This window comes from Dasypus novemcinctus, chromosome 18 (genome assembly GCF_030445035.2).
Source record: "Dasypus novemcinctus isolate mDasNov1 chromosome 18, mDasNov1.1.hap2, whole genome shotgun sequence".
NCBI classification, from domain to species: Eukaryota; Metazoa; Chordata; class Mammalia; order Cingulata; family Dasypodidae; genus Dasypus; species Dasypus novemcinctus.
The window spans coordinates 63,218,256-63,232,051 of NC_080690.1; the positions used below are offsets into that span (position 1 = coordinate 63,218,256).

Genomic DNA, 13,796 nt, shown 5'->3' on the forward strand with positions numbered 1-13,796 from the left:
AGCAGCAAGGCCTGGTGAAGGCTGGGTGAATGGGAGAGCGGCCCCTCCACTTGGCCCACCCCTCAGCCACGAGGGGCCAAGACAGGGGTCGGGAGGCCTGGGGCCCAGCCCACCTCTGCCACTGATTAGCTGTGGGAGCCTACACAAACCATTCGCCATGGCAGGAGAGGAGCAGCACCAGTCCCACCCTTTTTTTTTAAAAAAGTTTATCTATTTTTTATTTATTTCTCTCCCTCCCCCCGCCTTGTCTGCTCTCTGTGTCCATTCTCTGTGTGTTCTTCTGGTCCGCTTGCATTCTTATCAGTGGCACCAGGAATCTGTGTCTCTTTTTTTTAAATTGCGTCATCTTGCTACATCAGCTCTCAGTGTGCGGTGCCACTCCTGCGCGGGGCTGTGCTTCTTTTGCATGGGGAGGCTCTCCTTTCGGGGTGCACTCCTTGCACGTGGGGCTCCCCTACGCGGGGGTTACCCCTGCGTGGCACAGCACTCCTTGCGCACATCAGCACTGCGCCTTGGCCAGCTCATCACACGAGTCGGGAGGCCCTGGGGATCGAACCCTGGACCCTCCATATGGTAGACGGATGCTCTATCAGTTAAGCCAAAATCCGTTTCCTGAGTCCCACCATTTTTTTTTAAGATTTATTTTATTTATTTCTCTTCCCTTTGCCCCAGTTGTCTGCTCTCTGTGTCCATTTGCTGTGTGTTCTTCTGTGTCCACTTGCATTGTCAGGTGGCACCAGGAAACTGCGTCTCTTTTTTGTTGTGTCACCTCTCCGTGTGTGTGGCACCACTCCTGGGCAGGCTGCACTTTTTTCACGCAGGGTGGCTCTCCTTGCGGGGCGCACTCCTTGCACGTGGGGCCTCCCCTACATGGGGGCGCCCCTGCATGGTGCGGCACTCCTTACGCGGGCAGCACTGCGCGTGGGCCAGTTCACCACATGGGTCAGGAGGCCCTGGGTATTGAACCCTGGACCTCCTATGTGGTAGGCAGACGCTCTATCAGTTGGGCCATGTCTGTGTCCCCTGAGTCTCACCATTCTTAACCCTTTAAGGCATGGGGGCCCCTTTGAGAAACTTTCCCCCTTTCTCCCAAAAGTGCACAAGTCCACAAACACGTGAGATTTCAGGGGGCTTGTGAGCCTTTAGGTTAAGGGTGCTTTGGGTCTCTTCTAGCATTGCAGCTGGAAGGGTTCTTTGAGGAAGGTTTTTGTTTACTAAGGAAGGTTATTGTTTACTAAGGCGTATCTGCTTCCCTGCCCAGAGATGGAAATGGGGGCCCAAAGACAAGTCTTATTTGGCTCACACAGTTTTGTTTTGCTTTGGTTTATTTTGTAACTGAATCAGTTGTCAACTAAATTCTGAGCAAGAGCCAGATGTCCAGCTTCTCTGAACAAACCAGATCTTGCAAGACTGGATGGGCATGGGGCCCATGGGCACCTCGGGCAACCAGCAGCTGGCCGCAGCTCCTTTATGCCCCCGCCTGGCTCCCAAAGCTTTTCTTTCAGTTTGCTGAGCAGGTCCTAGACTTTAATAATCTTTCGTGACCTTCTACAGATTTCAAAGTTCTTCCCTACCCTTCTTTTTTTTTTTAAACGTCCTTTCCAAAAAAAAAAAAGAGATCGAAGCTATTTCAGAAAGTCCAAAAATGTTTGGAGACGAATGTGTTATCTGCAATTCTGAACTCCAAACTGCTCTGAAAATCAAGTTTTCCTTGTAACTTTGGCACCAGAACTCATTTGGCTGCAAACCTGACCCGAGCTAATATGAGGCCATGCCTGACCTCATTTATACCTCTTGGTGTGAGATTCATGCTTTGCTGCAGAGTCGTCACTGTGTCTGATTACAGAGTGCACCTTTGACCCTGATGGAGAGCTCATGTGATCTATGATGTATGCCCCCCAAAATGCTGAATTCTAAAACACACCTGGCCCAAGGATTTTGGATAATTAATTGATCTTGGACCCATGTAACAAACATCGTTGCACCCACCACCCTTTTGCCATATTTATTTAGATCTTTTACTATTCAGGAAATGAAGCATTCCAGTAGAGCTGTTGCTTCTTTGTAAATCTCCCTAATGGCTTTCCCCATCCACCTTTTTTTTAGGAGGTACCAGGGATTGAACCCAGGACCTCATACATGGGAAGCAGGCACTCAACCACTGAGCTACATCCGCTCCCCAATGAGAGTTGGTTTTTTTCGTTTATTTTGTGTGTTTAGGAGGTACCAGGGGTCGAACCCAGGACCTCATACATGGGAAGTAGGCGCTCACCCACGTGAGCCATATCCACTCCTCTCTACGTTTTATACTTATACTTTACTTGCAACCTATGCATTCTTACCACGATGTTCCCTACAACCCTTTGGGGTAGGCAGAGCAGCAGTGATTGTTTCCCATCCCGCAGAGGGGAAACCGAGGCCCAGGAGGTTAGGGTGCTGGCCCTAAGCTACCCAGCAAGTTGGTGGCAGAGCCAGGATGAAAACCCCGTCCCCAGCTCCAGAGAGGAGCCCTTCACTGCACGTGTTCCCAGCATGGGATGGACAGGAGGACAAAAGCAGCCGGCTGCCCCTTCTGGGACTTGCAGGCTCAGAGGGAGAGTGCACAGAGTGCCAGAGAGCGAGAGGGTGGCGGGGGGTGGGCAGAGGCCGCACCTTGACAAGAAGAGACACCTGAGTGTGGAGGGGCCTACCCCGGGCAGGTGGAGGCGAGTCCAGAGCCAGAGGCGGGAACCCAGGGAGGGAACGGGGACCGTCCAGCCGCTGCTGAGCCCCGTCCCGGTCCTCCGTCCTGCATCCCACCCACCTCCCCACCCCACCAGGCCGTGACTCGCCCCACGCTGCCCGATCCGCACCTCTCGCACCCGCAGCCCTCCAAATGCTTGGAGCCCCCATCCCACCCCGAGGAGCCCAGTGACCTGGAGGAGCTGGAGCAGTTCGCCCGCACCTTCAAGCAGCGCCGCATCAAGCTGGGCTTCACGCAGGTCTGGGGCCAGCAGGCCGGCGGGTGGGCATCCGGTGGGGGGGCGGGGTGGACAACCTGCCAGGAGAGCCAGCCCTGACCCCTGTCCCCGCCCCGCTGGCCCAGGGCGACGTGGGCCTGGCCATGGCAAGCTCTACGGCAACGACTTCAGCCAGACGACCATCTCGCGCTTCGAGGCCCTCAACCTGAGCTTCAAGAACATGTGCAAACTCAAGCCCCTCCTGGAGAAGTGGCTCAACGACGCAGGTGGGCCTGGGCTGGGGCTCCCGGGCGGGCGGGGGCGGCGGGCCGGGGAGGCGCCCCTCACGCGCCTGTCTCCTCCTGGGCACAGAGACTATGTCTGTGGACTCCAGCCTGCCCAGCCCCAACCAGCTGAGCAGCCCCAGCCTGGGCTTCGACGGGCTCCCCGGCCGGCGGCGCAAGAAGAGGACCAGCATCGAGACCAACGTCCGCTTCGCCTTAGAGAAGAGTTTTCTAGCGGTGAGGCCCCGCCCTTCCCCGGCGGCCTGGAGGGCGGCCGGAGGGGCAGGCCCGGCGCTGACCAGCCCTCTGCCCGCAGAACCAGAAGCCTACCTCAGAGGAGATCCTGCTGATCGCCGAGCAGCTGCACATGGAGAAGGAAGTGATCCGCGTCTGGTTCTGCAACCGGCGCCAGAAGGAGAAACGCATCAACCCCTGCAGCGCGGCCCCTATGCTGCCCAGCCCGGGGAAGCCGGCCAGCTACAGCCCCCACCTGGTACAGGAGCCCGCCCCTCCGCCCGCCCACTGCCCTCTGAGTTGTCCCCAGCTCCTAGGTCACAGGCAGGGAGAGGCCGGTGTCACAGTCACACAGGGGCTCTCGCAACTTCTAGGGATCTGTGATTGCCCACAGGGCAGGCAGGTGCCCAGAGACACACGCTGATGTAGCTACCAGGGACTAGCCACACGGGATGACACATCCAGGACCGTGGTGCCAGGGCACAGCAGTGCCCAACTGCACCAAGACCGGCGGCGGCACCTGCGGGCACTGGCTGCCAGTTTCCACAGGCCCCCACAGACAGCGAGGAACTCCCTTCCCCAGCTAGCGAGGCTCAGAGAGGAGCTGGAGGGACTGTCTCAGCCAAGGCCTAGAGGAGAGGGAGTGAGACAGGCCCACGGAGGAGAGAGAGAAGGGCCTTCCAGGCAGAGGGCCCAGCCTGCAGAGGCCGAGGGCTCAAGGGGAACTCCGACGTGACTTGGTGGGGTTGGAGCTGGGATGCAGATGACCGAGTGGGGGGCCCAAGCACCCCAAATTTCAGGCTGAGGGACTTGAACCATGGGCCCTGAAGATGGAGGGGAGAGGGCAGGTTTTGAGCAGGGGAGGGACAGGGCCAAGTTTAGAGGGAAGTTTCTGAGCTGATGGAAAAGGGTCGAGACTGGAGGCAGGGAGACCAAGGAGGAGGCTTGGGGGGATGGTCCCAGAAAACCAGGCAATGTGACACACACAGCTCCATCTGTATTCCTTTTCTCTCTTTTTCTCTCGTGCACTTCAGACCTGCCTGCAACACTTTGAGCAGTTTCTCCTGCATTTCCCCCCTTTCTCACTCCTCAAAGGACAGTGTTGAGTTGGCCCTAGGAAAGGAGTTTGGTTTCTGGGAATCCCAGGGGCAAGCCAAGTGAGCTGGGCTGCACAGTCCCTTCGGACAGCAGGTGGCGCCAGCGTCCCAGGGGCGGGGAACCCCCTGTGCCTGCTGGGGGCTCAGGACCAGCCCGCCCGACAATTGTGAAGAAGATGCCCCGGCCAGGATTCCGCATTGCACCCACAGCCCCTCTTCCCCCTTGCTGGGTGCAGAGGTGCAGGGGGACGTACCCCCAGGTGCACTGGGGCTTGTGGGACCCAGTGGCTAACCGTAGCTCCTTTCCTCTCTCCCCAGGTCACGCCCCCAGGGGGCGCGGGGGACCCTGCCGTTGTCCCAAGCTTCCAGCAGTCTGAGCACAACAGGTCAGGAAGGGCAGAGGGAGGGTGCGGGTGTGTGCGGCGGGGGGGGGGGGGGGGGGGGGGGGTGAGGGTGCGGCGCAGCTGGAGCCTGAGATTCTCGGGCAGCTCTGGGAATCTGCGGCCTCTAGGCTGAGCCCGTGGGTTTGGGGGTCATGGGAGGGGACCGAGGGGGGCCAGCAGGCCCACCCCCTCCTTGGCTGGAGCAGCTCAGCCTTGCTCTGATTCGATTCTATATGAGAAGAGCATTGGGTTGCTAAAAGCTGGCGCACTCTAGCCAGTCTTTTGCAAGCTGCATGAACTCTACCTCCTCGAGCCTCGGTTTTTATCGAATTCTTGTGAATGTATGATACATGCAGAAGATGTAAATGCACATATACATGTATGTATACAGAAATGCATCTTCTCTATATTATATAGTCACAGGAGCGTGTATGTATGTGTGCGTGCGGGTTGCTTTGCACACACACACACCTATATACCAGCTCTTGGACCCAAAGCTCCCTCTTCCGCCTTCCTGGCACAGGGCATGCTTAATGCCATCTACAGTAGGATAATATAAAACAAGCAGCGCATTGCCCTCCCAGGTGGAGAAATAATAAACAGAGGTGATGGAGTTAGGGCAGGCCTGTAGTCCTGGGCTCCTCTCGTGAGGTGGTTTCTGTCATTATCCCCCTGTGCTGGATGGGGAGCCGAAGGCCCGAGGGGGTAAGGCGCTGGCCTGGTGGCTCAGCCAGGCAGCCGGGTCCCTTGGCCGGAGCGGAGCAGCCCTCAGAGCACAGAGCGCCTCTTCCCCGCCTGCGCCCCGCTTTGCATTTGACAATCAGGTGGGGTCTGCAGGTGCGGCCGACAGCGGCCCCGGGCGTGGGCTCAAGAGGGGACAGCTGCCCTGGCTGCCACGATTGCTGTCGCTGTGGCCGAGGCACCAGGAAACGAGGGCGGGAGGTGCCGGGCTGGTCGGGCTGGGGAGGTCTCATGTAAGCTGAAGCCTCCCTCTCTCCGTCTCTCTCTGGCAGTTACTACCTTATCCTCAGCTGTGGGGACGCTCCACCCCAGCCGGACAGCCGGAGGGGGTGGGGGCGGGGGCGGGGCCGCGCCCCCCCCTCAATTCCATCCCTTCTATCACTCCCCCACCCCCGGCCACCACCAACAGCACAAATCCCAGCCCTCAAGGCAGCCACCCGGCTATCGGCTTGTCGGGCCTGAACCCTAGCACGGGGTAAGTGGGCAGCCGCAGCAGGGGAGGCTGCAGGGAGAAGCAGGGTTGCTGCTGCTTCCCGGGGTGGGGGGAGCTGCACCCCAGTTCCGCCGGGGGGGCCCCCGCCCCTGCTAACGCCTCTGCTTTGCCTCTTGCAGAAGCACAATGGTGGGGTTGAGCTCCGGGCTGAGTCCAGCCCTCATGAGCAACAACCCTTTGGCCACTATCCAAGGTGCGTGCGCCTCCTGTCCCTCCCACCGTCACCAGCCCTGCCCCCGGGGCCTCGAGCCCCCACATTGCTGCTCCAGCCATGCCATCCTGCCCCGCTCACTGCATCGCTCGCCTCTTCATGCCCATCTGGCCTTTGGGGAAGGTGTGCGGGGTGCTGACGGGGGTCAGCGGGGCCAGCGGGGAGCTGTGGGGGCAGGACGCGGCAGGCGCGCCCCCAGCCCGGCCTCTCTCTCTCCCGCCAGCGCTGGCCTCTGGTGGAACCCTGCCCCTTACCAGCCTTGACGGCAGCGGGAACCTGGTGCTGGGGGCGGCCGGCGCGGCCCCGGGGAGCCCCGGCCTGGTGACCTCGCCGCTCTTCCTGAACCACGCCGGGCTGCCCCTGCTCAGCGCCCCGCCCGGGGTGGGCCTGGTCTCGGCGGCCGCTGCAGCCGTGGCGCCTCCATCTCCAGCAAGTCTCCTGGCCTCTCTCCTCGTCCTCGTCCTCGTCCTCGTCCTCGTCCACTTGCAGCGAGGCGGCCGCACAGACCCCTGGAGGCCCGGGGGGGCCCGAGGCAGGGGCCAAGCCCGAGTGAGGGCCGCGCGCCCCTCCGACTCCTCTGTCCCCACCTCAGTCCCTCGCCCGCGAAGAGGGCGAGAAGGCCAGCGGTGGGGGCCACGGAGGGTCCCAGGAGCAGGAGTGACAAGGAGGAAAGACCAAAAAAACCAACCAACCAAAAACCAAAAAATCAAAAAAACAAAAAAAACAAAAAAAAAAACAGAAAGAAAAGAAACCAACCAACCAACCAAAAGAAAACCAAAAATAATCACAACAGAAACCAGCTGCCCCAAAGGAACCAAGAGGTGAAAAATAAACCAAAAAACAAAAACAAAACAACCAAAAACAAACTCCCCACAAAACCAAATAAACCAAAAACCCTTCGCGAGCCAGACCTCAGCGCGCTCACACTCACCACTAAGACACCAAATGGGCGCCAGCCAGGGGTCCCCCCGCCCGGGCCCCGGCTATGGGGCCAGCCCCCAAGCGCACCGCCCCTGCCCCGGCGGGAGCCAGAAAAGGAGAGAGAATGTGTTCGCCTCCCAGCCCTGGTCCTGGAACACAGGGCATGGCCTGGGGCAGTGGGGTGGGGCTCGGAACCCCTGGCCAAATGTCCTTTTCCAGAAGGTGAAAGAAAAGGGGCCTGGACAACCCTACACCAAATATTCAGTAGCTTCATCCAAAGGATGTACAGAATTTTTAGCGTTGCCCTCAACAGAATGTGTTCCTACCATGTGTCCCCCTCTCCCCCAGCTCTCCCCGCCTGGGCAGGGGGTCTTGCTTTAATCCCCCCTCCCCCTAGGCAGGGGCGAGTTCAGGGGCAGGCCTGGGGAAGACTTGTCACCCCCTGCACCTCCCCGTTTCCCTTTGAAGGGTGGGCTAGGCCGTTTTGCCAAGTTCTAGCTCTCACAAGTCCCACCTCAACCCTGTCGCCCTCCTCTGCTATGGAATCTGCCCCCCTGCCCAGCCTTTGGGAAGGTGGAAGTTTCTGGCAAGAGGGGATAAGGTGAGGGCATTCAAGCTGTCTTTTTTCTCCATCCTCGTCTGTCAGTTTCCCTGAACAACAACAACAAAAATTCATATTCCAGTGCCTATCCGTGGGATCCTTCACGTTCTTTGACATTAACCAGAAACCAAAAAGAGAACTCACCTCGTTCCGTGCCCCCCGTACTGGCAGATGCCTCTTCCTCACCCCCCTAGCCCATGCACACACGCACGCACCCCAGCGGCGGGCTTCCTCGAGACGGCGTCCCCATCAGGGCCCGCGTGGCGGGGACGGTGCCATGACCTGTGGTCCCCAGCCGAGAGGGCGCACCACCCCACGAGACCTCCCCCCAAGTCTCGGCGGGACCCCGTGCTCGCCCAGCCCGGACACGTCTCGACGGGGGACAGAAAGACGCCACTGGGAGCCACCTTGCCCTCCTGCTACTGTGGAGGCCGACAAAGTTCTGAACAAAACCAAAAACCAAAAAACCAAACAATAATGAAAACTAGAAAAAAAAAAAAGAATTTATAGAGATATATATATATTTAAGGGAAAGAAGACAAGGACTCTTCAGACGAAGGAGAAGCCGCCAGGCGGAGCCAAGACCCGGCAGCGGTGGCGCAGGGCCTTGGTCCCCGAGGCGGATGGGAGGATGGAAGCTTCTTTCTCTTCACAAATACCTCATGGACGTCATCTTCGGGAAAGCCGGAGCGGGGGGCGGCTGGGGCACGGCCTGTCCCTCAGCCGGGGTGGGTGGAAGCGGGTGGGAGGGGCCGGAGAGGGTGTCAGGGACAGGGCTGAGTGGCCCCCAATCAACTGAAAAAGCTTTAAAGGGGGAAAAAAAAAGCAGGAACAAAAGGAATGAGAGCAAAAAGAATGGAGGAAGGGAAGCTGACGGACTTTCGGGTGGTCTGATCCCTCCTTTGAGTTCTCTTTCTGTTTCCTTCCGTCTCTCCTCTCTGCGTTCTGTCCTGTCTCCTCTGGCCGGCTCTTCTCTCACCTCTCTCACCCTCTTTCTTTCTGTGTCTCCTCAAACCAAAGTGTCGCCCTGCAGGACGCGAGCCCAGGGGAATCGGCGGAGGCGGCGGCCTGCTGCCCCCGGGGCGTCCACACCCTCCGCAGGAGGAGGCCTCAGCGTTCGCCCACTTTTTTTCTCTTGTCTCCCTTCTCCCACCCGGGAATGAGACCGTTGGCGCAGGGAAGGGCCGTTGCGGGGCCTCTGGGTGCCTTGTCTGGGCAGCAGGGGAGCAGCCGCCCCTCTCGCCCCGGCACCGACGGGACCTGCGTGTGGTCGACCCATCCTCGCCGGAATGTAAGTGTCTCCGCTGAGCCGACTCCCTGCCCTCACCCTACCTCTGAGTGTGTCCATTTTGATTTCCTGAAGAGAGAAGGGACTGGCGAGAGGGCCTGGGCCCCAGCCCACGGCTGCAGAGAGGCCGAGGGCTCCTGACCAGAGAGGAAGGACATCTGAGCAGAGCAAAATGAAAGGAATGCTAACCAAAAACCCCCTCCAGAAGACAGGCAGCATGGAAGGCACGGTGGAGATGACTCAAACAAAAACTATGATTCTAGACCAAAAAAAAAAAAAAAGGGAAAGAAAATCCAGGACTCACCACCACCCACTTTATCCTGCTTCCTCCCGCACCTGGGACCTCTCCCCACCCCAGGTGGGGGTAAGTGGGGCAAAGAGGAGAGGAGGAAGCAGGGGGCAGGGATGGGGCGGATGCCCTGACATTGGTGGAGGGACCCCCGTGCAGCCGGGGGTGGAGGGGACCCTCCCCATCCAACCCCCACAACCTGGGAAAAGAGAAAAAAAAAGGAAAGAAAATTCCTGGGAGGGGGAAAAAATAACCAAATCCCAAGCTTTAACTACAGCTGTGAAACCAAATATTGGGAAGGGGGTGGGAGGGAGGGAGGGGCAGGTGAGCCCCAGGTCTCCCCCCTGGGCCCCCCCTCCCCCGAGGACTCGAGATAAGGCACCAAATACCTCATAGAACTTTAATGTTAAAAAAAGGAAACCAAATATCGTTGGCTGGGGGGCCAGCCAGGGCAAGGGGCCGGGGGGGCTGGAGGGAGCCAGGGTTGGGAAGGTGATGGGGGAATTCGTGCCCCCCACCCCCCTCTGTCCCTTCAACTCCAGTCCCCCCCGTCTCGACTCCGGGAAACAAAACTATCTCATCGTTTTTATTTTGTGGTCTGTAAAGAGCCCATGTCCGTGTGTCTGTGTGCATGAGCGAGAGAGTTTTGGGGCTGGGGGTGTTTTTTTCGGGGGGATGGGGAGGGAGACCCCAGGCTAGCACTGGGCTAGGCTAGATGTCTGAGGTGGGGGGCCCAGGGCCCTGGGAAGAAAGAGAGATGAGTGGATTGGAGGAAGGGGAACCCACTGAATTTCTCTTCTCCCCGACCCCTCATCTCCTACTTAAGGGAGGGACAGAGACTGGGTCTACCCTGACGGTGGGCCTTTCAATCGTGCCAAAAAAAACCCACAAACGATGCCAGTAACTAAACCACTTCTCTCTGGTCTCTTCTGGGGTGAGGGTGGGGTGGGGCTGGAAGTGGGAGGAAGGGGCTGGGGGGTCTGTGGGGGTGGGTAGAGGTGGGGAACCCAAGCCCCTGGAGGAGAGGGGCCAAGAACAGGAGGAGGCTGGAAGAAGGATGGTTTCCACCCTTCTCCTCCCCGGGAAGGCCAGGAGAGGGCCTCCGAGCCCTGTCCCCTGGGACGCCCCGTACCGGGCGGCCAGGAGGGAGTGAGCTCTTGCCTGGGCTAGATTCCCCTCACCCACCTACATCCCAGGGTGCCTCTCTCCTCCTCTAGCCCAGGGTAGGGAAACCCGAGTGAGAGCGAGAGTGAGACAGACTGAGCAAGACACGCGGGCCCCCACCGGCTCTGAGTGGGAACGGCAGTGCGAGAGATAAAGGCCTCCAAGAGAAAAAAGAAACAAACCAAAGATTTAACCATTTAAAAAAAAAAACCCACAGACAACTCCGCTACCTTTTTATAGTTGGAAAAAAAAGTGAAAAAAATTAAAAAATAAAAATAAAAAAAATATACACAAAAACTCCAAGCCGCAGTTCCTTGGTGCGGCTTGAACTTTGACCTCAGCAGTCTCCAAAGCAAGACGACGATGACAAAGGCGGAAAAAAAAAAAGAAAAAATAATGTATATTTTAAGTATTTGTCCTTGAGATGTTAGCTCCTTATTAAACAAACAAAAAAGGAGAGAAAAATCCAGATGGAAGAGTTGCTGGGACGGAGACAACCTATTTACTATGTCTGTGATCCCTCCCCTCTGCCCTCCCCCTTCCTCTGCTCTTTCCTTTCCTCTTTCCCTGCTGCCCCTCCCCAACCTGTCCCCCAAGCCCAGGGGCTCAGTATTTATTTATTTATATAATTGCAGGGTGACTGGGGACCTCTCGACAACCTTGGAGAGAGGGCCTTTGGATCATGGAGGGGTGGGGAAGGGGCAGGGGGTCTTTGAGGGAAAAGTAGGCCTGATCTTTGGTCACCTCTTCTCTGCTAGCTTCTTTCTGGCCTCTTATCCCCACTGCTGGCCACCATCACCTTCCAAATCCAGGGCTGCACTAGCTAGATGACCGCCCCACCAGGTAAAGATCTGATTGGCTCAGCCCTTTCAAGGTGGCTGTCTCTCACCTACTCCCATGAATGACCAGGTTGGAATGGTGGTGCGGGTGGGGAATGGGAGGGGTGGCAAGTAGTGGGCAGGGGAGACCAGGAAGTGGCCCCTGGAAACCAAGTAGGCCCTGGGGAAGACCCACCTTTCCTCTGTCCTCACCCAGTCAGCCCCCTCTCAGTTTTGTCTGACCCTGTGTCGATAGCCCCTCCCTTCCCAACCTCTACCCCTCCCTGTCTCTTCTCGTGGTAGCGGGTTAGCGTTTCAGTGTTCTTAACTCCAATCTGCTTGTTCATTGTACAATGTGCTTCTTTTAAGGCCCCATTTTTGTAACTTGAGTGTGTCATTCATCTGAACAACAAACATCAAAAAATAAAAAATTAAAAACTGTACAGAGAGAAATGATGCCTGCTCACCCTTGGTCTCCTGACTCTACTGGGAAGGGTGGAGGGGAAATCAGGGTATGGGGTGGGTATACGTGTGTGGAGGGGAGAAGGGAGGGTTTTTCTTCTTTTGAAATAGTGACTGTCCAAGTAAGGCCTAAACACATTTTTCATCAATTAGAAAGCCAAATTTTAGAACTCAGGATGCCCTGGGATGCAGCTGAGGCTAGAGCACCGACAGAAGGGCAGTGTAGGGTAGGTCCTATAAAGCATGGTTAACTGACCCAGCTTTGAGCTTGGCAGCGCTGAATTGGCATCTCATTCTGCCTTTTTACAGATGTGACCTTGGACAAATTATTGAGCTTCAGGGTCCGTTCCTTTTTTTTTTTTTTTTTCAAGATTTATTTTTCTCCCCTCCTGCCCTGCTGTTTTTGCTGTTTGTGTCCATTTGCTGTGTGATTTCCCTATCTATTTCTCTTTTTTGTCTTCTCATCTTCCTCCTCTAGGATTCAGAGGGATTCCATCCTGGGGACCTCTGATGTGGAGAGAGGTTCCCTGTCAATTGTACCACCTCAGTTACTGGTCTCTGCTGCGTTTCACCTTGACTCTCTCCTTCATCTCTTTTTGTTGCATTGTCATCTTGCTGCATGACTCACTCGTGCAGGCACTGGCACACCACGCGGGCACTTGTGCAGGCACTTGGCTCACCATGTGTGCACTCATGCAGGCACATGGCTCACTGCATGGGCACTGGCTCACCACACAGGCACATTTTCTCTTCTTTTTTACCAGGTCCCAGGGATCGAACCTGGGTCCTCCCATATGGTAGGCAGAGGCCTTATCACTTGAGCCACATCTGCTTCCCCAGCGTCCATTTCTGTAAAAGAGGAACACTTCTTATCTCAGAGGGTTTTAAGAATTAAGTGAGATGATGGTGTATGTAAAGTGCTTAGGACAGATCTCCAGGACAACACTGTCTTCAGGAAAGGGCTAAGAAAGCCAGGAAACAGTGGTTACCTCCAACCTCCATCCCCAGATTCTTCCCTGGAGAACTAGGAAGACCCTTTAAAACCAGAGCTGATTTTGAAGCTGTTTGGTGGTACAATGTACAGCCTTCCCCTGACTTCTTTTTCAAAGCAATACTTACTCTCATTACTTGAATTACTGTGCCCATCCTGAGTCATTTGGCAGAAACCATAGCTTCACATGCCAGGCCATGGGCGAACCCCCGAGACCTCACTATTAACAATCAGAAATGGGGCTATCACTGTGCTTTCTCGCTAAAATGCATTAAGAAGTCGTAGGTTTCCTTGTCACTGTTCCAATCTTTGTTGCATGCCTGGCACAGGTGTGGGATACTGCAAATTCAGTGGAGAAAGGTAGGGGGTGAGGGTACAGGAGAAAGGAAGAGTGGAAGAGAGTTTGATAATTTAGTAAGATCAAAAGTATTGGCAGGGGAGCGGATGTGGCTCAAGTGGTTGAATGCCTGCTTCCTACATGGGAGATCCCAGGTTCTATTTCTGGCACCTCCTAAAAACAAAAACAAACAAACAAACAAAAAAACCAACTCAGGGGATCTGATGTAGCTCAGGGGTTGAGCATCAGCTCCCCACATATAAGGTTCAGTCCCCAGCCCTGGTACCTCAAAAAGATACCCAAACAAAACACGGCACCAAAGGACCAACATTCTGTCCGCTTGACAGATTTGCTTCTGCAACTTTAATACCCAACTAAATCAGGCAATACGAGTGTCTTCTTAAGAATGGTCTGCAAGCTTCATCAGAATTGATCTGTACTCAAAATGCAGATTCCGGGAAACGGACTTTGGCCCAGTGGTTAGGGCGTCCGTCTACCACATGGGAGGCCCGCGGTTCAAGCCCCGGGCCTCCTTGACCCGTG

The 13,796-nt window shown here is 56.5% G+C and overlaps 1 protein-coding gene across 1 annotated transcript in view; it reads left to right on the forward strand.

The window, feature by feature from the left end:
* The window catches only part of POU2F2 (POU class 2 homeobox 2), a 36,743-nt gene extending 27,178 nt beyond the window's left edge, over positions 1-9,565 (forward strand). Inside the window, 12 exon segments of the mRNA XM_058280338.2 lie at positions 2,868-2,981; positions 3,086-3,101; positions 3,104-3,226; positions 3,312-3,460; positions 3,540-3,724; positions 4,873-4,940; positions 5,951-6,030; positions 6,032-6,153; positions 6,291-6,364; positions 6,606-6,794; positions 6,797-6,826; positions 6,829-9,565. Coding sequence (XP_058136321.1) covers positions 2,868-2,981; positions 3,086-3,101; positions 3,104-3,226; positions 3,312-3,460; positions 3,540-3,724; positions 4,873-4,940; positions 5,951-6,030; positions 6,032-6,153; positions 6,291-6,364; positions 6,606-6,794; positions 6,797-6,826; positions 6,829-6,935 — 1,257 coding nt within the window. The 3' untranslated portion in view covers positions 6,936-9,565.
* The last annotated feature ends 4,231 nt before the right edge of the window (positions 9,566-13,796 follow it).